Here is a 22,666-nt window from a genome sequence, read left to right on the forward strand (position 1 = left end):
ATAACTCGAACATAACAATTTTTCCTCGCAAGACGCAAATGACCAAAAACAAAAGAATAATTCCGTCATTCGCATTCAATCCATGTTCGCCAAAATTATACAAGGCGACCGCAAAAAAAGGGCCAAAACAATGAACTTTCCCCCTTCAGCCTTAATCAAGGGACTGCCCCAAATTCGCCCACAAATTGCATCCAATTGTTCACTTTTTACCGCGAGGCGTGTTTATAAGGGGTGTTAGAAAAAAGGGAATTATCTGGCGGACCAACGGTTGCGCGCATCTGACTGATGTGACGTGACGTCATTGGGAGCCATTGGCGTGAAAACGGGTGGAAATAGGACGATTGTAATCAGGGGGCTCGCGTTGCAAACTACGCAAGTTGCTTGGGTTAGCATTGATAGAATTCCTACCACTACCCAACACTATCGTCTTTTGAGCGTCGGCGTCTAGTCAGCGCTATGGAAAATAGCGTTGCCGCGCAGTTGCGACAACGCTGCGTCGAGCAGCAGCCATAGAGTTGACTAGACGCCGACGCTCTAAAGATACTAGTGTGGGATGGCCCTCAGCCTGGAGCCGTAGCCAAAATGACAATCGTTTATCGGCCAATGCCAATGAAAAAGTAAAAATATACAGGCTGTTTATTAAGTCACCTGCAATCTGGAGTTGCAGGCGTCCATAGGCCTGATGGTAAGCAGTCACAGTAGTGACTGCTTACCATCAGGCGGGCCTTTTTGCCACCGACGTGGTATTAAAATAATTTACAGAGTGAATATATATATTATAGGTCATATGAGCAACTTTTACTATGGGACCAACTCCGAAATCGCAAAAGGCTGTTTCATACATTTTGGCTGTCTGACCTTAACATTTAGTAGTAAAAGTAATTTTTTTTCGTGATTTCGCGGTTGGTCTCATAGTAAAAGTTGCTCTGTATGACCTATATATTCAGCCCGTAACGTATACGTCAGGGATAACTGAACTGATCACGATCACGCTATCCGGTCCGAGACCGGACCGAGGCTTCCGACACTTCTTTCGAGGACGCTTTGATAACTAAAGTATCGGACGCATCGGACCGGACCCGGACCGTTCTAGCGTTAGTCATTCTTGACAGGTACAGTCACGGACTGTTGAGCCATTTGGGGTTTACGTGACGCTATGATAATAGAAGTGTCGGACGCATCGGACCGGACCCGGACCGTTCTAGCGTTAGTCATTCTTAATAGGTACACTCACGGACTTTAACTGTTGAGCCATTTGGGGTTTACGTGACGCTATGATAATAGAAGTGTTGGACGCATCGGACCGGACCCGGACCGGTCTAGTGTTAGTCATTCTGGACAGGTACACTCATGGACTTTAACTGTTGAGCCATTTGGGGTTTACGTGACGCTATGATAATAGAAATGTTGGACCCATCGGACCGGACCGTTCTAGCGTTAGTCATTCTTGACAGGTACAGTCACGGACTTTAACTGTTGAGCCATTTGGGGTTTACGTGACGGTATGATAATAAAAGTGTCCGACGCATCGGACCGGACCCGGACCGTTCTAGCGTTAGTCATTCTTGACAGGTACAGTCATGAACTTTAATATGTTTGGCGAAACCAATGTAAAAACAATGTACCAGGCTTTATTTAGAAAAAAAAACAAAAAAAATATTGAGCCATTTAGGGTTTACTCTGGAAATATCATTATCAAATTAGCTTGAACCGTAAATAGGTTCATACATTTACATTATTTGCCTGTTTAAGTTGTCCCCATATCCAAGGGCGGTTCGTTCAGTTCACTTGCTGGGCGCCTAAGTGTAAGGCCTGAGTGGACGCTCGCTTGGGCGTGCAGCGCGACGTGCATGTTAAACAAATGCAAACGTATAGGAGCGGCCTTAGTGCACGCTGCTCAAATCACTTGTGAGCCCGACGCCACACTGCACGCCCCGCCGAACGCTCCGCTTCGAGCGTCCACTCAGACCTTTGCACTGAAGGATATGTATGACAGATCAGTAGGACAAATTGAGGCATTCGAACTGTCATTTTAATATCTGGGATGTCAAAATAATTATTTATGTTCCATTTAGAGCCAGTAAAAGGATTATGAAATTTTCAACAATGGAATATTCATATTTCATTAGCAAATAATACATAAACATAATATTAATGTTCTCGAATACTACAATTTCACATAAATGGTAATATTAAATTAGCTAATGCTAATTATAATTAAAATCAATTTCATTTCACATTAACTGTAATATAAAACAACGGAAATAATTTCAATAACATTAAAACGTAAAATAATAATGTTTTATTTTAAATAGCAAAAGTGCACAGTGGATTTTTCCAATAGGTTTTTGAAACAAAAATTACTAATTATAGTTTGCCAAAAATTACTTGTCACTAGAGCATATGCAGAGTAAACAGAGAATCATACTTTATTTTCTTACACTTTAAAAAATATATAAAATAAAAATCATTTCTTTCAGAATACATTAAATTCCATATTATGGTTAGTAACATTTAATAAATGTTAGGCTATATTAAAAGAAAAAAAACAGAAAGTGTAATAAATAAAATTAAAATTAAAAACATATAACACTTAGAAAATAGCAGATCCCGCCCCCTCCACAGGATCATGGATCCCTTGACATCCTCAATATCCCACAAAACTCACTTAACACTATCACACCAAAAAAGGAATGAGTATCTTTAGTTTTTTATTTTTCTGCTACTGGCAAAATTGCTTTGCCAGGCTACATATAACTAGGCAATTTTCATTGTTCAGCAATGGTTTATTTGCGGTGCAACTATATTTTTGGTGTGGTAGATATCGCTTGTTTTTTATCTCCATCGCACTTTAGAAGATTTAAAGCCTCGATAGTACTTTTTTACCGTTAACAATGGCGGTCGCATCTTCAAGTATTAGATAAAAATTTGCGGTTTTGAAATCGCGAACCCTTTCCATTGTGCCGAAGTAAGAGGATTATTTTTAAGTTATTTTTTATTTTTTACAGTTCTATGAGAAACGGATGATCCTGAAGTATCTATTTATCTGTTTTTGCCAGCTGCATCCTTTTATAATTATGATTATATAAAAAAAAACAAAAATGCTTGGGATTTTTTTATACGGATTTCGTAAGTGCAGAGATCACATCAATTTATTGAACGATTATATACCAAATATTTTTTTAAATATATTTTGTGGTACAAAGAAGTTTAAGCTAAAAATTGTTTCTGCCGTTAAGCACTAAGGTAAGAATTATCCATCAAATCTCGCCTACTTTTTTTGCAATTGATTTGTTGATAAACGTATCGGTATCTGAAAATTGCTATATCATGTATGTTATGCGATTTTGTCCAACATACACAACTATTGCGCACTTGCACAGTGGTTCAAATAAAGCAATTCCAGTCAAAACATGACTAATGGAAGTGTCCATTAATTGTTAGGTAGCTTTGCAATTGGATGAAAGAGTGGTTTTATTACCAACAAATAGCACTAACGATGTATTCACAGCGGAATTAAAATCAGATCGATTGTCTATGCGTGCCGATGACCTAAATGATATGTTTCGGCAACTTTTAAAAATGTGGACACGTGTTACTTAAGTGCAATGAAAGCTGGTCGATATATACCTACGGAAGCTTCTAGAGAAAGTGTAAATTTTTATTGCTTGAGCGGTTTTTTGCCACTTTTGTTATGTGACCTTTTTTTGTTATTTCTAGTTAGGATCGCGAGCCCTTTTCATCCTTATAGGAGAAAAAAAGTGTCCCAAATCTTCCATACATTTTTTAAACTTTCCTTTTTGTTACCGCTATACAAAATATATGGAGAAATGGTAACAAAATAGGAAAAGAACTCTCGGACATTTTTTTATTCCATTTGGATCGAAAGAGCTCGTGATTCTGAGTAGAAACAATATAAAATTTATGAAAAAATACAAAATTTATGAAAGTGGCATTTGTTTAAAAGAACGCTCGTTTGCCTTAGTTTTCGTTAAACCATCAATATCGCGAATATTTTTATTTGACTGTCAACATCTTACGCTGTTGTAAATTATATAGTCAAACTGCTGTTGAAAAGTGAGGACACACTTAAATTGATAATTTTATCAATTTCGCTTCAGAGAGGTCTTCAGAGATTTTGTCTGAGTAACAAAAGTTGTAGGAATTCGCTTATACGGCTTTTTTAAAACATGGATAGCAACAATATCGAAAAATGACCCCCCCCCCCTACATAGAAGTTTAGCTGCAGGGGGGGTCACCTGCATAGATGTTTGTATGCAAAGGTGCTAAGCGAATTGTATTGCTGACTGTACCTATAAATATAGACTCATAAGAATAATTTGATACTTGTAGAGTCGAACCAAGATAACTTTACATGCCGTTTGCAATGAGAATGTGTCAACATTAATGACGTTTATAATCACTTCCTCACTTTGTTCTATTCAGTGCAAAGTTAGCTTAGACGGATTGCTTTTTAACTTCATAGTATTAAGACTAGTCTAATACCACTGGTTCAAAAATTCGTTAGTAAAATCTCTCACAGACCATTTTGTTATAGACGAGCTCATGCATAGCGCTGCGATGGGCGGAGGGGCGCTCTTCGGGTGCTCCTCCGCCGGCCACAGCGGGATCAACCAGCTCGGAGGAGTCTACGTCAACGGGCGGCCGCTGCCGGACTCCACGAGGCAGAAGATTGTGGAGCTGGCGCACTCAGGCGCGCGGCCCTGCGACATCAGCCGCATCCTGCAGGTCTCCAACGGCTGCGTGTCCAAGATACTCGGCAGGTCAGTTGCCCCCGGTGTTTTTTAGGAGGCCGCTCCTTTCTCCTATCTAAAGGAGCATTCCAGAAAAGTATCGGATTCGTGACGGTTTTGATAAAGCTAAAAATGACGATATTTGGCATGAAAACGTTTGATAACTTAGCCTTAAATTCAACGGTATATCATTCAGATTTCATCTGGTTATTATGGTAGATGCCATATACGTCATGTCTCCGACAAAGTAGACCTTGTGGAATGCCCCTAATACACCTCTTTGACTATCTTTCCACGCGTCTTCATCCATTCATTCTATCGCACCAATTTTGTCTCCGAGGTACACGTACTTGATAGGTCTGTGAAACCTTTTGGAAATAAAATAGTATAATTATGCATATTAGTATGTGTTTCTTCAAACGCAGTCTTTCCTTGTTATTTTGTGGATCTATTTGGTAGCAGATATGATTGATTGTATCACTTAAATCTACTTACTTATGTAAGATTACTTGATAACCTTTATTATCTTGCATTCATACTCTGGACCGCCGGAAGACCTGCTACTTTTCACAACCCATGCAGCTGCATGACTGAACACACTGAATGTTGACATCTGACTTTATAATTGTAATTCTTAAATTTTAATTGATTGCCTATATTTTATTTACTTGTGCCATACGACTAAATAAATAAATCTTGCTAATATTGCTTTATCTTAAACTTGACTTTAAATTTTCTAAATTAATGAACCAAAAATCGACAAGTAGGACATCTTCAAATCCTAACCGGATCTACGCTTAATGAACCCAGATAACATCTCCAAAGAAACCGTGGATTCCTAAACTAAAACAGATGAAGATAACAAAAATACTTCAAATCAGCAATTCATCGCGACATTACGTCAGAAAGAACAGTAAGCACCCAATATAATAGAAACTACTATTACTTTGACAACTATAAACGAATTATTTAGCACAAAACCCATTGTCGCGAACAAAAGTCTAAGAATCGATCTAAGGGGTCAAATTCCGGGCCACGCGTTCACAAATTGACGGAATTCCCATAATACCGCCTAAGGAACCGCACAATGGTCGAATTGTCGGACAAAAATTGAGGAAAAATTTCAATGAATTAATCAATAGAAATATGCATTCCCATAGTGTATTGTTTTTGTTGAATGTGCGCGCTCCGGGAGCTAGAGGTGGGAACGCATCGGGTGCTGGGGTGTTCTAATTTCCCATTTTATTGTTTGATTGCGATTTTATCTGGAGATCAGCTTCCAACCCTCCTCCTTGAGCTGAGTGTTTATTGTAACGTGAATGGGATCCGATTGTTTTTGTAATCGGAATGCAACTGACAGGCGTGGAATTAGCAAAGCGTCGTGCCTAGTTTCTCTTTTCATTTGAGTATGCTTCTGGGCAGAGGGAACGGTTGAAACGAATGTATACATATATATTGTAACAAATAGTGCAGTGCTTATCAAGTTTTGATCATTGCGTCTTTTGCATAAATATGTATGAAAGTGTACTCATTAATGTTTTTTCTTTATCTACAAAGAAATCAAACTACAATACAGTTCGATTGACTCCACCGAGTACAAATGAGACAAAGACGTCAAAAGTCAATTGCAAACAATAAAAAATGTAAAGAATGTCAATCAAAGAAACTACGCCTTTTTAATACACGGTATGACTTCCAGGGTTGTCCCACGACCGCCCCTAAATAAAAATCAAAATAAAACATTATTTTCTAGTAATTGGCACCCCTACTGCGGGAGCCTGCTTGACGCCACTTCAAGAGATCTTATAGGAAAGCAAATTATGGAACCCTAAAATATTGCACAGTGGGCACATGTTATTATTTTGCTGTTATGAAAACAAATGTTTGGCAATGTGCAGAGTTTGCTATACTTGAAAAATACGCTTAGGAACTTGTTAAGTAAAACATTGTAAAATTTGTTATTCTCAAAAAATCGAGTATTTCTGTTATTTTTATTTAAAGACCATTCCGAATATTGACATTGATTTAAGCCTACTTCCATATTATGTTTTACATTCAATTTATAACAGATATTTAATCGTTTAAAAGGTTTCAATTGTGCAAATTTCAATTTGAAGGTTTTGTTTTCACAATAAGAAATGCATCGAGAGTTACTATTACTAAGTGATAGGCATAGCAAATATGCTATGGGATATGATTATTAAGACGGTGACTGCAAAAACAATATTTTTCAATAGTAACATTTTAATTGGGAATCGCAACTTGATGAAATATTTCCAGTGTAGAAAATCCATAGAAAGTTACTTAAACTATGTCAAATATTCTATGGGAAATACTTATACTAAGCAAGGTGGCAGCAAAAGCCATTTTTCCCATACACCCCTGGATCTTATCGTGCCAATTACCAAAGGGTTCGTCGGAAGGGCCAGCGTGACGACGGGACTCCTAATTAAAGAGCCGCCCCGCTGTTTCCTCACATTCTTAACCTTTGCTGTTTTAAAATCGGTCTACATTTCCCACAAATTATTATAACAAGCATTTGTAAACAAAAACACAATAAAAAATCATGATGAAAAAATTCTAATTAAGAAAAAATACTACAGAAATGCGATTATTATTAACTTTTAGCCAGGCGATAGTTTTCAAACATTGCCTTCGTGGTCTGCAGAAAGAGCTTTTCTCCACGAAGTCAACAGCAGAGGTTATTTTCAACCTTTTTAACGCGATTAATAATAATGTACCAACATCGTAAAAAAAAATATCTATGAAAAAATTACCAATTTGTGTCAGCGTGAAAAAGTTTACGTAATTCAATTGAAATCTGTTCTTTGCATTTTTTCCAATCCAACCCCCTGTCATAACTACTCAAATTTCATAACAACAGACTAAGTAAGTATCCACTCAAATAAATACAATTGCATTACATCAGTAACTTAGTTGCATTTGAATAACCACTTCAGAAACAATCTCAGATAAGCCCCCTTTTGCCCCCGAAACTGTTATCTTCGCCATCACCCCCGTTTTGATAGCTACGGCGACCCACTGTGCATCGAGCAAGTTTGGTTAGATCGTGATAAAAAAATAAGAGAAGTCAACTTTATATGAAATTGCACAGTGGGTTTGTGATAGGTAATGTCGCGACCTACTGCGCAATTTTGCATTAAAACGGGTAATGAATGTGAAATATTAAATTAATTGGCTTTTTGTGTTGTATGCGGAACGAAACTGATTTCAATCAATTTGTTATTGTTTGATGGAATAATTCGACGGTTGGACGACAATTTGATGAATCCAAATTGTTTTGGTTTTGCTTTGGTCCACTTCGGGGTCAGCATAGTTTTGTGATTTCTGTAATATTTAAATACAAAAACGTACTTTTACAACATTTTTGTAAAAAAAAAAACAAATTATGCACATATAAACGTTTTATTTACAAACAGCACTTAATAAACAAGCATAAAAAGCATTTAAAACATAATCTAAAGTTCGCCGACCTTAAATAAACTGCTACTCAATTAAAATGTAATCTACGCACCCTCAACGCGAAATCTGTCGCCCAAGGCGAAAGCGATTACCGAACTCTATAGGCCCCACAGGCCCTTTCAGTGGGTTCTGGTGTACTCACTTTGCTTTTGCGAACGCGGATCGAACAATATCAGACACCATTGTATCGTGACCTCGAAGTCGAAACAACTGCACGCAATCGAAAAGCGTGCTTATTTTGGTGTTCTTAAGACTATTAATCGCTCGCTTGAGCTGTTCGAATGACACCTGGCTGAACAAATCGAATCGATTGTCGAATCGACAGATGACATCGGGATATTGTTTGTTTAAGGGTTGACATTGTGTTGGTTTTGTGTTTGGATGTAGGTCAATAAAGAACAAAAGCGAAGTTAGCTAAATGTTTACTATGAAGTTTAGTAAAAATAAAACATTTATTTTCTTTACAATTCAATAAAAATATCAATGTTTCATAATTCACAGAAAGGATCTGGAATTATAGTCAAAAAAAATTCTGAAAGCTTTTGAGGGTTGTTCAACTTCGAAAGGCTGATTGTTAAGTTTAAGCATTTATTGCAATTTCAGAGAATCTAAAAGTATATTTTTATTGCGTGCTTTCTGAAGCGTTATCAGAAGGTACAGTCATATGAATAAAAAATATCATTATATTAGCCTAGTTCATTTTTTAAATCGTTATGCACTAAGGTCAGAAGATTTACTACCTCAATTTAAAATTATAAATTATAACGTATTTTATTCTCCGCCAAGCCGGAAATAATACAAAATTCATCTAATTCCCATCCTCCATTGTAATCTCTAATATCGGCACGTTTCAGCAAACCGTTTGTAGCCACTTATCCCAAATATCTACATTGTCAACGCTACAATGGTATCTACTGTCGAAGTATCGACACATGTCGATCACACAATGCCGATGTCGAGTGCCTACATCCTTACACCCGAAACTAACCACATAGAACTAAAAAGTCATATGTCCCACACTTTATGCTACAACTTTCGACCTATTGATTGTAATAAATATATATTTGATGATAATAAATATAACTCTATTTAATCTACAATAAAGTCCTTTCTTGTAAGTAATGGGGCTTCAGTAAAGTAACTCAGCTTCTGAATGTAGGTAGGTAAATTGTACTGGTTTTTACTTAAGGTGCAATTTAGGAAAAGCCTTACTTTATGATCTCTATAGAGGTACGTCAGTTATGATTTTAGATAAGTAACTCAAGAAAATACATATGTAAAAATTATCTTGAAGATTTTGGAACATTTTTCAAATATTTTTGTCTACAATTTGCACTTAAATGAACCACTGTTTTCTTCATCAAAATAATTTTTATCAAAAAATACGATATTGTAGTTTAAAAATACGTGCTTTTAAACTACAATATCGTATTTTTTGTATTGTACGTTAAAAATATGTTGAATTTAAAAATCGAGTCCCTCTAGTCAAAAAGCTAGCCAAGTTCAGAATTTCTGACGCATGACATGTTCTAGTGTTAAAATATACCGGCGCTGTTATTCTGACGTTTAGATTGTACGCCGTTTTTTCACTTTAACGTTTTCACGTATTAATTTTAACAGTTTAGTTCGACTAAAAATTAGCTTTGGCTGGATAAAAAACGCTTGGCCGGTAGAAATAAAGTAAAAGGCTTTTTGATTTTATTCCGTTAGAGGAAAATCTTTTGAACATTGAAATGATATTTTGATATATGTTAAGTCAGTCCTTTTCTCTTTCCCTTAATAGAATAGACAGGTGTCCTAAATTAAGGCAATTAGAACCATTTTTTTTATATATATTTATTTTATATTTAAGGGTTATAGGGCAACGGTCTCAAAAAAGGCCACCTATAACATCATCTTTATGTATTTAGGGTTCCGTACCAAAAAGGTACAAAAGGAACCCTTATAGTGCGACTCTGTCCGTCCGTCCGTCTGTCACATTGCTAAATATCTCGAGATTTAAGCTATCGATTTGAAATTAAGAATAGTAATGAATAACGCTAACCCAGACATAGTGGAAATGGTTTTATTTTATTTTATTTATATTAATTATGGGAAATGTCGAATATAAAGAGGGGGCAATATTTCAAAGTCTAGTTACTTGGTCAAGTGTACAACAACTTGGTCAACATTACAAAACAATTTTTTTTTCATAGTGAACTACGAAGCTCACGTTACTATCTCCATAAATTATTTTAGTTTCAATTCGTTCGCGTTTTTCTTATAGATATCATCTAACTATTGATGTTTTGTACACAGAAGTGGCATTTTTCTGAAATGTGTTTGACCCATTTCTAGATATTAACTAACTACGCTTCCACGACATTCCCTCGTCCAAACTAAGTTCAGCTTTGCACGCAGATATTACGAGACGGGGTCGATCAAGCCCCGCGCCATCGGGGGGTCGAAGCCGCGGGTAGCCACGACCCCGGTAGTGTCCAAGATCGCCGACTACAAGCGGGAGTGCCCGTCGATCTTCGCGTGGGAGATTCGAGATCGCCTGCTCAGCGAGAACGTGTGCAATAATGACAATATACCTAGCGTGAGTACATTTTTATTCATTCTCTTATACAGGTTCGCGTCGGTACGGATTTGCGTCGGAAAAATTTTATTGTGTGGGAATTTATATATGTATAATTATGTATAAGTTCACTGCTGAGTGAATATGAATCAGTACGGTAAGTGTGGCTGGTGCAACTGGCCCTAAATGAAGGCCAATGGTATGGTTAGTGTAAAAATATGTTTGCTGAGAAATTATCATCTAATTATCTGAAGGTTGTCTGGAAGAGATCGCTTTTTAGCGATAAGTCCGCCTGTTGTTACCTACTTACTTATGTCCTTTTTTTTTTGTTTGTAACATGTATATTTCTTTGTAGTGCACAATAAAGTATTTTATTATTATTATCTTTATTTCTCTTTCTTCTTAGGTTATGTTTTTTACAATATGGATATAAAAGTAAAATATAAAAATACATCAAAAAATACTATACAAAACACATATAAACACATTGTAAAAAACTTAACCTAGTGTGCCGCCAGCAGCGGGGCAGGGCCCAAGCTGCCGGTGGTCAGGGCCGCAGAGAGAGGAACCGCCGGACTATTATTATTATTATTATCATTTAATCGAAAACAAATTAAACTAATTTAATCTGTCATGAGACATACTACCATTAACCTAATAAATAAATATTATAAGGACATTCTTACACAAATTGACTAAGTCCCACGGTAAGCCAATAAGGCTTGGGGTACAACGATATATATAATATACAAATACTTAAATACATAGAAAACATCCATGACTCAGGAACAAATATCTGTGCTCATCACACAAATAAATGCCCTTACCGGGATTCGAACCCAGGACCATCGGCTTCATAGGCAGGGTTACCAGTCACTACCAACTAGGCCAAACCGGTCGTCAAAAAATAATTCGTAATTTTACGGTTTATACTCACGTATTTTTAGTCACTCGCGCGACATGTTTCGGATAGCCTGGGTCTCCTTTCTCAAGCACTATTAGTCTAACACGAAGTACGGCCGTCATGAAAGCTGCTCGCACTGTTGAGAAAGGAGACCTAGGCTCTCCGAAACATGTCGCGCGAGTGACTAAAAACACGTGAGTGTACACCGTAAAATTAGTTTAATAATCGCTTAATTCAATTAATATTTTCCTTAATTCAATCCGTACTGAAAGCGATACCATGGATAGATATTTACGTATATGTGGCATTATCTATGAAAAGGGACCTTATTGTCGATGGCGTTTACGCCGCACTGCTTCGCGCATCGTTGTATTTGCAACGGAACATCTTTTATGATGACGGAAGCGCCATCGACAATAAGGTCCCTTTTCATATATAACGTCACATATTTGTTGTAATAATTGTGTTACTTAAACTTTAGGTATCCAATAGATTAATCAGATTCAACAGTAATAATTGTCTCGTATGGATTTATTTTTGTGACTTGTTTTTTTTTTCCATATCAACATAATTACTTTTACTTTTTCCGTTTGCCAAAGAAGGGAAAAAAATAGAATAAGGAAAACAAGTGGCACAGGGGTACGCCCACAATTCTTGTGTGGACAAAAAATATTACACATTATTTTCTTTTATGTGTACTTAATAGAAAGGAAAAGTTATCTCACTTTTAAACAAGCAATTTCATTAAGTGAAAGTCTAAAATTTGAGTTATAAATTATACTTAAAACATAATTTTTATACTCTGAAACTCGCCATATAATTCTTTGAATGACATTGACTTAACAAAAACAATAACTTGACGTCACAAGCGCTGTATTATGAACTTATAGACAAGAGTATAATTACTCTATTTAATCCATTATAAGTATTATAACTCGCCGTAATCTGAACGATAAAGATCGCTTTTCGTTCACCTTGGCGTGCCATGCGTGGCCGTTTAACCAGTATCCGTATAACGTCAAAACAATTTAACTTATTTGCTTTAAATGTGTCTTGAGGTTTATTTTCGGTATTTATATTTGCATAACTTCGAGATAGTGAGGTGTTTTAGAAGGTTGCTTTACTTGAGACTTTAGGACAAGTAAGCTTGGCCGAATTTCACCTTACCATGCAAACGGAGTTTCGTTCTCATTTCAAAACTTCCTTCTTCCTCGCGTTTTCCCGACATATTGCCACGGCTCATGGGAGCCTGGGGTCCGCTTGACAACTAATCCCAAGATTTGGCGTAGGCACTAGTTTTCACGAAAGCGACTGCCATCTGACCTTCCAACCCAGAGGGTAAACTAGGCCTGGTTGGGATTAGTCCGGTTTCCTCACGCTGTTTTCCTTCACCGAAAAGCGACTGGTAAATATCAAATAATATTTCGTACATAAGTTCCGAAAAACTCATTGGTACGAGCCGGGGTTTGAACCCGCGACCTCCGAATTGCAAGTCGCACGCTCTAGCCGCTAGGCCACCAGCGCTTCACAACTACGTGTCTCATTTCAAAACTACGTGTTGGATTGTAATTAAAACTTACACATATATTGATACGAGGTTTATCTATGCCTGTAATTAGTTTATATAGCTCCAGCTTACAAAACAAACGAAATAGAGCAAAAGTAAATTTTGTATGAAAAACTTAACTTCGCTGTATTTTTAGGGTTCCGTAGCCAAATGGCAAAAAACGGAACCCTTATAGATTCGTCATGTTCGTCTGTCTGTCCGATTATGTCACAGCCACTTTTTTCCGAAACTATAAGAGCTATACTGTTCAAACTTGGTAAGTAGATGTATTCTATGAACCGCATTAAGATTTTTACACAAAAATAGAAAAAAAACAGTAAATTTTGGGGGTTCCCCATACTTAGAACTGAAATGCTCAAAATAAGTTTGCATTTAAAAAATCCTTACGTGCTTTCTTTGCTAGCAGAATCAAAAAATAATAATGTTTGGGTAAGCTCTATTATGTTTTGTCGTTATTTATGTATATATTATAAGAAATATAAGTATGTATATTTATGTATGTATGTATTATGTATGTATGGTATGTTATTGTATTATATTTGGTTGTTGTTGTTAAAGTAGCACCGCCCACAATCTCTCTGCTTTGCCTAAAGGTTGACTGGTAGAGAATGCCTTATGGCATTAAGTCCGCCTTTTGTACTATAAGGTTTTCTTTTGTGCAATAAAGATTAAATAAATAAATAAACTTAAAAAATATTTTTTAACCCCCCCCCCCTGTAAGTAGATCTAGTAAGTAGTTTTTTTTAATACGTCATAAATGCACTCGCACTTGGCCGCTTTTTAAGGTTGGTATTTGAACCTACATAAATTAATTACAGGCATATATATTATATACCTTATCCTATTGTAAGTACAAAGTTTCAGAGCAATCTAGCTAGTCGTTTTATAATGAGAGCGTAATGTAAATATGTTTGAATGGAGAACCGAGCTTGCTGCGGATTCTTAAAAAAACATTTACAGTACATATGGTGCTACTTTACCGCACTAGTGCGAAAATTAGCATATTACGTTACTGTGTCGAACATTTAAAGGGCCATATGTACTGTAAAACGTTGTATGATACATGTGCGAATAGGTGATTCGCAACTCGTGTCGATTTAAAACACTCCCTTCGGTCGTGTTTTAATTTATCGCCACTCGTTTCGAATTTCCTATTTTGCGCACTTGTATCGTAATGTACTATTATTTGAAGCATAATCTTTTAACATTTCATGTGTTTAAGCATCTCTACCGGCTATAATCAGACATTTAGTTGAATATTTTATAATTTATATCAGACAAAAAAAAACTATTGAATAAAGAGTCCGAATTTAGCACATGTCAGCCCACTGGGCCAATGTCAAAATAATCCAGACAAAACCCCAACACAAATTCTTAATCCAATTTTGCGATTAGAAAAATTTCACGTTACAATCGCCGACCATATGTTTCGGCCGACAGGGGTCATTGTCCCTTTTGAAGATGGACCCATGGACCCTACTCAGTATAATACGGGTATTCTACGCATTATTGATGACTGCTTATGAAATCGCCGGCCGACATGTTTGATGATGTCATTTTATTAGCTCTTTGTGATGGCCATTCAAAAATAGCCTATTATAGTTGAGTTCATAAATTTTTGAAACGGTTGTTGGAATAGTAAAGCTAATAAACTCGAATCCGTTTGTTTACATAATAAAATTCAGATTCCTTTGTTTGGTTATCCCAATAATATTATGAATGCGAAAGTAACTCTGTCTGTCTGTCTGTCTCTGTTACCGCTTCACGATTAAACTACCGGACCAATTTAGATGAAATTTGGTATATAAAAATTGGGGCCCAGAAGGATATAGGATAGTTTTTATCATTATCATTCTACGCAGATGAAGTCACGATAATGCTTTTAAATAGAGTGCCGAGGTTAATTGTAAGTTTTAAACTAGCGACAACTAGCTATGTAAAGTTACACGATTATTTATTAGATGTGATAAAATGTCTATTTAAAAACAGAAAATCGGACTGTGCCTTTTAATATATATATGTACTTTTAGCTTACCAAAATTCATTTCACCTCCTCTACCAGTAATTTTATTTACCAGGTTTACCTTCTTAAAAAAACAAGATATTCCTTAAAAAACTGGAAAAGGTTTTTTCAAATTTCCCGACTCGCATTGGTACTGACTTCAAGTAAAATCTGTTACGTATGCAAAAAGCTCCTGAAGCTATATTTGTTTTCGTGTCTAAAGTAACGTAAAATCTAATTACAGCAAGAAACACCGAACAGACGGCGGCTAAATTCGTCGTGAAACGACTCACAGTAAACTTTGCTCAAAACTTCAGAGATAATTAACTAGAAAAAAGAAAAAAATCTATAGAAAGTATCGCGTAGGCGATTATAAATAAAGCTGTGTGCGAAATGACACGGCCCGTAATCGAACCAGACGCGACATCTGTCCGGCCAATGAGGGCAAAAAATAAAAATATTTTTTCCAAAGTATCACGTCAATAATGTCACTATGAATTCGTGTTTTTGCCCAAAAGCGGAGCATAATGTAAACAGTCGGTCACACAATGGAAGGTGACACAAAAAAGTTTTTTGTAATTTCGAGTGTCGAGGTTTTGAGGACGTGTTGCGTGTTGCGTAGCATCTTTTCTTTATTCCTAGCGTTGTTTCATATTGCCACGGCTCAAGGGAGCCTGGGGTCCGCTTTGACAACTAATCCCAAGATTTGGCGTAGGCACTAGTTTTTACGAAAGCGACTGCCATCTGACCTTCCAACCCAGAGGGTAAACTAAGCCTTGTTGGGATTAGTCCGGTTTCCTCACGATGTTTTTACTTCACCGAAAAGCGACTGGTAAAATATCAAATGATATTTCGTACATAAGTGCCGAAAAACTCCTTGGTACGAGCCGGGGTTTGAACCCGCGACCTCTGGATTGTAAGTCGCACGCTCTTACTGCTAGGCCACCAGCGCTTCAGCATCTAAAAATGGATATGGTGTGGATTTATTTCCAACTTTTACTTTTACGAATAAGTCTTAACTTCTAATAATATAAATAGAATATTTATTCCCAGCTGTTTAACTGTTAAGAGGCTGTCAACACCCAATGTCCTTGAAATTGATGTTACTTATACAGTTTTTTAAGAAAGACTATTTGTTTTAGTCAAGTAAGTAAAATATATGTTCATAATGTTCATATTAATTATATTTCAAAGACCGTGGTTGTACTCGATACATGATTGAACGAAATCGGCTCGATAGAAAATAATTGCAAAGATTGGTCTTAAAATCACAAATAAACGGTTTTATGTCTTTATTGTTTTGACTTATGGGTCTGCAATTAAAATCACAATTTCAAAACATTTATATCTAAACCGCTGTTGAGTAAAATATTACACTAATAATCCACTTTTTTTTATTTAAATATTTTTCTTATTATTCCCTTGCCCAGGCCCAGTAACATGCGACAGTGCTATCTCATTTACTCCGATACAAATAGACAGTATGCGCGCTTTAGGTATTGACAGCCTCTTAAACTTGAGACATGCGAAAAATAATCTAAATATATTTTTTACGTAGTTCAACGACCTTCACGTAGAAATACTTGCGATAGATAACGCTTATAAGTGTCGACATACGCCGAGTTACCTACCACCCCCCTAACAAGAGGACACAAAATCGAAATACCGTGAGCCCCTAGGAGATTCGGCGCCAAAGGGGCTATTTTTATGACTGTCGTACCTACGCACTCGGCCCACTGGGCAAATAGGTGAGTACAATGGATACGCGGACACATGTGTTAGAGCGGGACGGTTACATGTCGTGCGTGACGTCGTCTAGTCATAACGGTCGAATGGGCGTGATGTTTCTTACCAACTGAAAGCGGACAAAAATACGAGGAACAATCGATTGCCGCTCGGTGACAAAACGACGTAACTCAAGTTGTGGGGAGCGCGTTGATTACTTCTGTTCTTATATCTGTATGTTTATAGTATAGCGGGAGCGCACCTATAAGTGTACTTTGTATAGGAATTTGTAATGGTTTGATTTCGAAAGTACATTATTATATGGCAATATTGAAGAATAAGTAAATATTGATTTGTCTTTAGAAAATAAGACTGGAAGAAGGCCAATTTGACAAAATCTAAATGTATTGAATGAAGTTAAGGGTGTTGAAATGAACTCTATTTGGCTGGTCGAAATGGTAATTAAATGAGTCTTTGAACATCTAAATAGTGATTTTGGATGAACTGGATTTATGTCTTTCATAGACGCTACATATTACTATTACTTATATTACAAAGTATCAACCAGAAAAATACAAAACATATTTTTACTGTCAATAAATATAGAGAAGTAGTTACTAATTAAAATCTCATAAAAATTAGCTTCTATTTCAAGTCAGATATGAAACATACCAACATACCTACAAAAATGTAACCGCGGCGAAGAAAACTCCACAATCCAACTTACGTCATTTTACCTCCCGGCCGCGCTACTATAATTCCCCGTTTACGCGTGAATGCACAGAACATTTGTTGCCTCTTTCACACTCGCGTGCTACCCCATGGATCGCCTATCGCTGCCCTTGTCACGGATTAACGTCAACTGCTTATGCCATAGGAATTGACGGGTAAGTCCAGAATTTATGAAAATGTTGGGGAATTTTCATCGAAATAGCTATGAGTGTTGTATTGTATTCATGAATATTTATAATGTTTCGGTTTGATATTTTATATTAACAAGTGAAATCATATTTGTTGTTAGAAATGTTAAGACTAATCATTTATTTTCATGTTGCGTAAAGTACAGTACCACATTTTACAAGCCGATTAATTTGATATTTGGCTTATAAAACGTGGTATATACACTATAGATAGATGTCATTCAAATAAAAAGCAAGTAAAATAACCCATAACTACACGTTTGTCTAAAACATATTTCAGGCGGATGGTAAAAAAATTGCACAGTGGTTCTCTAGTAGAAATTAGCTGAGTTTTATGTATTTTTTAATATAAATATTTATTACAAATGAAAATTCCAAAATTTTTCACTAAAATTTGAACCTATATTGCAAGGAATACAGTTGATTTTATTTTGTTTGAAAATTGAACGAGACAAAACAAAGGCAATTCTGATCCTATTAAATATGATTTAAATTTCATCGAACTGAATAAGTGCTATAGGTTTCCTTGGGCCTTACCAGGTTGAACTAGGTAGTTATAGTCCCAAAATTCATTTTACCTTTTTACTTACCTAATATCAGCTTCAACTTCAACCAGTCCGTAGCTGGCCTTATTAATTTCTTCCCAAACGCCTCAGCGAAACAGACCTTAAGACGAAAGGGAACGGCCGCTTCTTCATACAAACGTAATCCCCATTTTCCTCTCTGCATATTGACATTATGGAAAATATTTTTACATAGTTTGATGTATATTAACAATAACGATGCCCCTACGTTTGACTATTTTCGATTTCTTGATTATTGTAAAAATTAGGAGCGAAAAACAGATTTCATACAAATTTTTAAATGCTCCTAAGACTTATAATAATGAAAAATTCTAAAAATATCAAACTTAGGGGCATAGCTGTGGTTGATATACAATAAATTGTGTCAAAATATTTTCAATAATGTGAATATCCAAAGAGGAAAATGAGTACTACGTTTGTATGAAAAGGCGATTTCGCACTTTTGTCTTAATAATAATCAACCAGAAATCAAAATAGATTAGTATTAATAAACAGGCCCGATTCTATCCTAAATGTACTAACTTTAGCTAAATCAGTGTTATTCACTTAAATAGTTTAGGTCGATACTAGACCTACTTAGCATAACGGCCTAACGGGGTAAGTAAAGTTTCCTCTCCGAGCGTCGAACGCGAGGACAAGTGACTTTACGAAACTTATCTCTATCGTTTTCCAAATGTAGGCATTTTACAGTAAAGATTGTTATTAGTTAGTATATTTGAGATACTTAATTTTATCTGTTCCATTTCCGAAGACTACAGAGGGCCTACCGCGAACCACGTTCGACGTGTTGCCTCTCTGTCGCACTCGTGATTTCGTACGTAAGTGTGACAGGGAGGCAACACGTCGAACGTGGTTCGCGGCAGCCCCCCAGGTTCGAGTCCTATCACGGTCGCCATGAGGTGAGGGTAGAGGAGATAGTTAAGAGAAACACAGGCGCACTTTAGAATGGTTCGTTTACTACTGTTCGTATAAACTGTCTCCTTTCTCACAGCTACATACTACATCTATAACTATACCTATACTACACCACACATTATTAATAGTCTTAAAGTACTTCACCAGATACAAAACGACAAAGGAGTACATAGCATAGATATTATAGTATATATATTTACATTTTGATCATTAACCAATCTTTTTCTATAAAAATATGAATTATACTATAAAACTACGTATTCGTAAAATATGAATTATACTATAAAACTACGTACGCTTGTATCTATTGGAAATGTATTTTTGATAATTAATCCGTTTTAAGGTTTCCATACCCAAAGAGTAAAACGGGAACCTATTACTAAGACTCCGCTGTCCGTCCGTCCGTCCGTCTGTCTGTATGTCTGTCCGTCTGTCACCAGGCTATATCTCATAAAGACAGTTGAAATTTTCACAGATGATGTATTTCTGTTGCCGCTATAACAACAAATGCTAAAAAGTACGGAACCCTCGGTGGGCGACTCCGACTCGCACTTGTCCGGTTTTTTATATAATTATTTATTACAATCGAATAAGACTGGCCATTGACAATTAACCCATAATCCAAACAAATTCAAAGACCGTTAAATACAAATTAAAGACACGTTCGTAATTCAAATGCGTTCGATCGCACAGTGGGCCTCACAACCCTTCACAGCCAAACCGAGACCTATCAAAATGAAGCATTATATTTAAGTAGCCTGAATTCATCCTTTTTCAATTCAATCGATTTTTAAAAAACACTAGTCATTGATGAAACCACAATCTAAAACAAATTCAAGCACCATTAAAGACACGTTCGTAATTTAAATGCGTTCGATCGCACAGTGGGCTACGCAATCCGACACCGCCAAAACGCTACCGTCGAGCATTTTCGGGGCTTCCGACCGTAAAGTATATTATGTAGCCGGCTTTTGTTTTTACACGCAAAACGGTTGTAAATGAAGTGTGGTGTCGATTACGTGTGGAATTATAGTTTTAACTAGCTAGGTGATATTGATATGTTTGATTAAAAGCTTTGTGTAGAACAAACATTTGTTGTTGTTGGTGATTTTAAGGCAATTTGAGTGCTATAAAATTAACATTCTGAGTTATGTTGTTATTACATAAAAAACGACAAATTTCAGCCTTTGGGCAGTAATTAATGTACCTAAATGTAAGAAATAAAGTAACAATATCTTGATATGGAATCTCGATAATTGTATCTATAACAATGTATACAGGAAACTTCCTAGATGAAAGCTTTCTTTAAGTTTTGTTAAATTTTATAAGCTACTTCGATTGGTAAAGCTACGAGGAGTTAAATCGGGCTAACGAAAGTAAAACCCATTGAATTATTTGACATAACTGAATTTCACAGGTTCTAAACGTTCGTCTTTTTATCTGTAGGCCTAGTGTAAATTTTATCGACATCATAACGTGACGAACGCGTTTGCGTTAAGTCTCATTTTGTATAGGATTTTGAGTTTCCAAAACGTCCCGCTTGGCGCGCTCTTTCTAAATCCAATACAAAATGAGACTAAACGCAAACGCGTACGTCACGTTTCAAAATCGAATTTATTTACACTAGGGGTACTGAAAAAAAACTGTACCTATTAAATATATATAACTAGTCCATGCAAATTAAAATTGTTTTCATTCTCGACACTAAAGCACGAGATGGAAAGTGAAAAAGACAAAATTGTTTCTAATAACGCTATAGGCAGTCATAATACAGTAATAAACAATCCACTCCATTGCTCACGCCCTCCGTCACGCAGAGTTACTCTTTAATTCACGACATAAGCGACATGGGACCAGAGGGACAGGTTAATTACGAGGGGCTGACGACTGTTTCATATTCTATGTGTAGGCAGCAGATTCGTTCAAAATAACCTACACATTCTGGAGTCTCTTCTCTGGACTTTCGACTTCGAAGGTTGCCTAGTCCATTCGAAAAATTTTCGTCGACAATTTTTTGAAGATTTGTGTGACATTTGGATTGCACGTTTCTCTGGCAGAATTTTAATTTAGGTCTACATATAGGTATCTAGACTTTGGTCTAAAAATTCTGCGTAAGCACTTTAAAAACAAAATGAAAAAAGTGATAATTGGCTTGTATTCCTCACTGAGAATTAAATTTCGCTATAAAACTTGATTAGTACCGAAATGCTGTGTAAGCACTTAAAACAAAATGAGAAATCCTTTTAACTACGAGAAGTATTACAACCAAAAATATTCTCTCCTTCATTTCATTACTCATGCATTTTAAAAAAGCTCTTCAAACCAAATCGCCGACAACAATTTAACATCCATAATGAACCCGACGAGTGCATCAGGGCACTATCCAATCTCAGCGCCCTAAGAGAATGGCAAAAAACCTCCCTAACCGACGCACCCTAACCGCTTTCCACCGGGGAATCGAACAGGGTCTCCGCGGGTTAAGCGTGTACGTTAAAATGTTTATAGATAATACCAATGTAGGTAATAGTAATTCTAATGGGGACGGACCCTCTTACGGAATTCCTATTCAGAGTAATGGCTTTTGTCCGGATATCTTGTATCGGTTTGATGCTGAATGGGCCTGGAAAAGTGTAACGGCTTAATAGAGGGGATTTTCATCAAGCCCACGGTTTTTGTCTGTGAGATTAAAGCGGAGAACCACTGGGGTTTAATCCAGAAAATTGATTCAAATATGAAAAAAACCGGCCAAGAGCATGTCGGGCCATGCTCATAGTAGGGTTCCGTAGTTACTCTTAACTAAACTGGAGCACAATAAGCTAAACTGGAGCTTAAAGTATGGTAGATTGTTAACCAAGGGATGAACTGTGGGTGTACGTCTTTTTACTATGAAGGAGAAACTTTTTGCGATAACTCAAAAACAGCTAAACTGATCATATCCGCTATATTTTTCATTTAATGTCTTTCTTAAGCTCTACTTCCAAGATTTTTTTCATATTTTTTGGATCTATGGTTCAAAAGTTAGAGGGGGGGGACACATTTTTTTTTCTTTCGGAACAATTATCTCCGAATATATTCACTTTATCAAGAAATGTTTGTTGAATACCCCTATTAGCAAGAAATGTTTGTTGAAGACCCCTATTAGTTTTGAAAGACATTTCCAACGATATCCCACACTGTAGGGTTGAAGTAAAAAAAAAATTCACCCACACTTTACGTGTAGGGGAGGTACCCTAAAAAAAAAAAATTTTAGAT

At 36.4% G+C, this 22,666-nt stretch overlaps 1 protein-coding gene across 5 annotated transcripts in view; it reads left to right on the forward strand.

Moving 5' to 3' along the window:
* The window catches only part of LOC133525095 (paired box protein Pax-6), a 77,494-nt gene that overhangs the window by 14,348 nt on the left and 40,480 nt on the right, over positions 1–22,666 (forward strand). For 3 of the 5 annotated variants that reach the window (XM_061861343.1, XM_061861341.1, XM_061861342.1), the window contains exons 2-3: positions 4,559–4,784; positions 10,626–10,818. In XM_061861343.1, the coding sequence (XP_061717327.1) occupies positions 4,559–4,784; positions 10,626–10,818 (419 nt within the window). The remainder of the gene's footprint in view (positions 1–4,558; positions 4,785–10,625; positions 10,819–22,666) is intronic. The other 2 variants (XM_061861340.1, XM_061861344.1) reach the window with 1 other exon arrangement.

This window comes from Cydia pomonella, chromosome 14 (assembly GCF_033807575.1).
Source record: "Cydia pomonella isolate Wapato2018A chromosome 14, ilCydPomo1, whole genome shotgun sequence".
Lineage (NCBI taxonomy): Eukaryota > Metazoa > Arthropoda > Insecta > Lepidoptera > Tortricidae > Cydia > Cydia pomonella.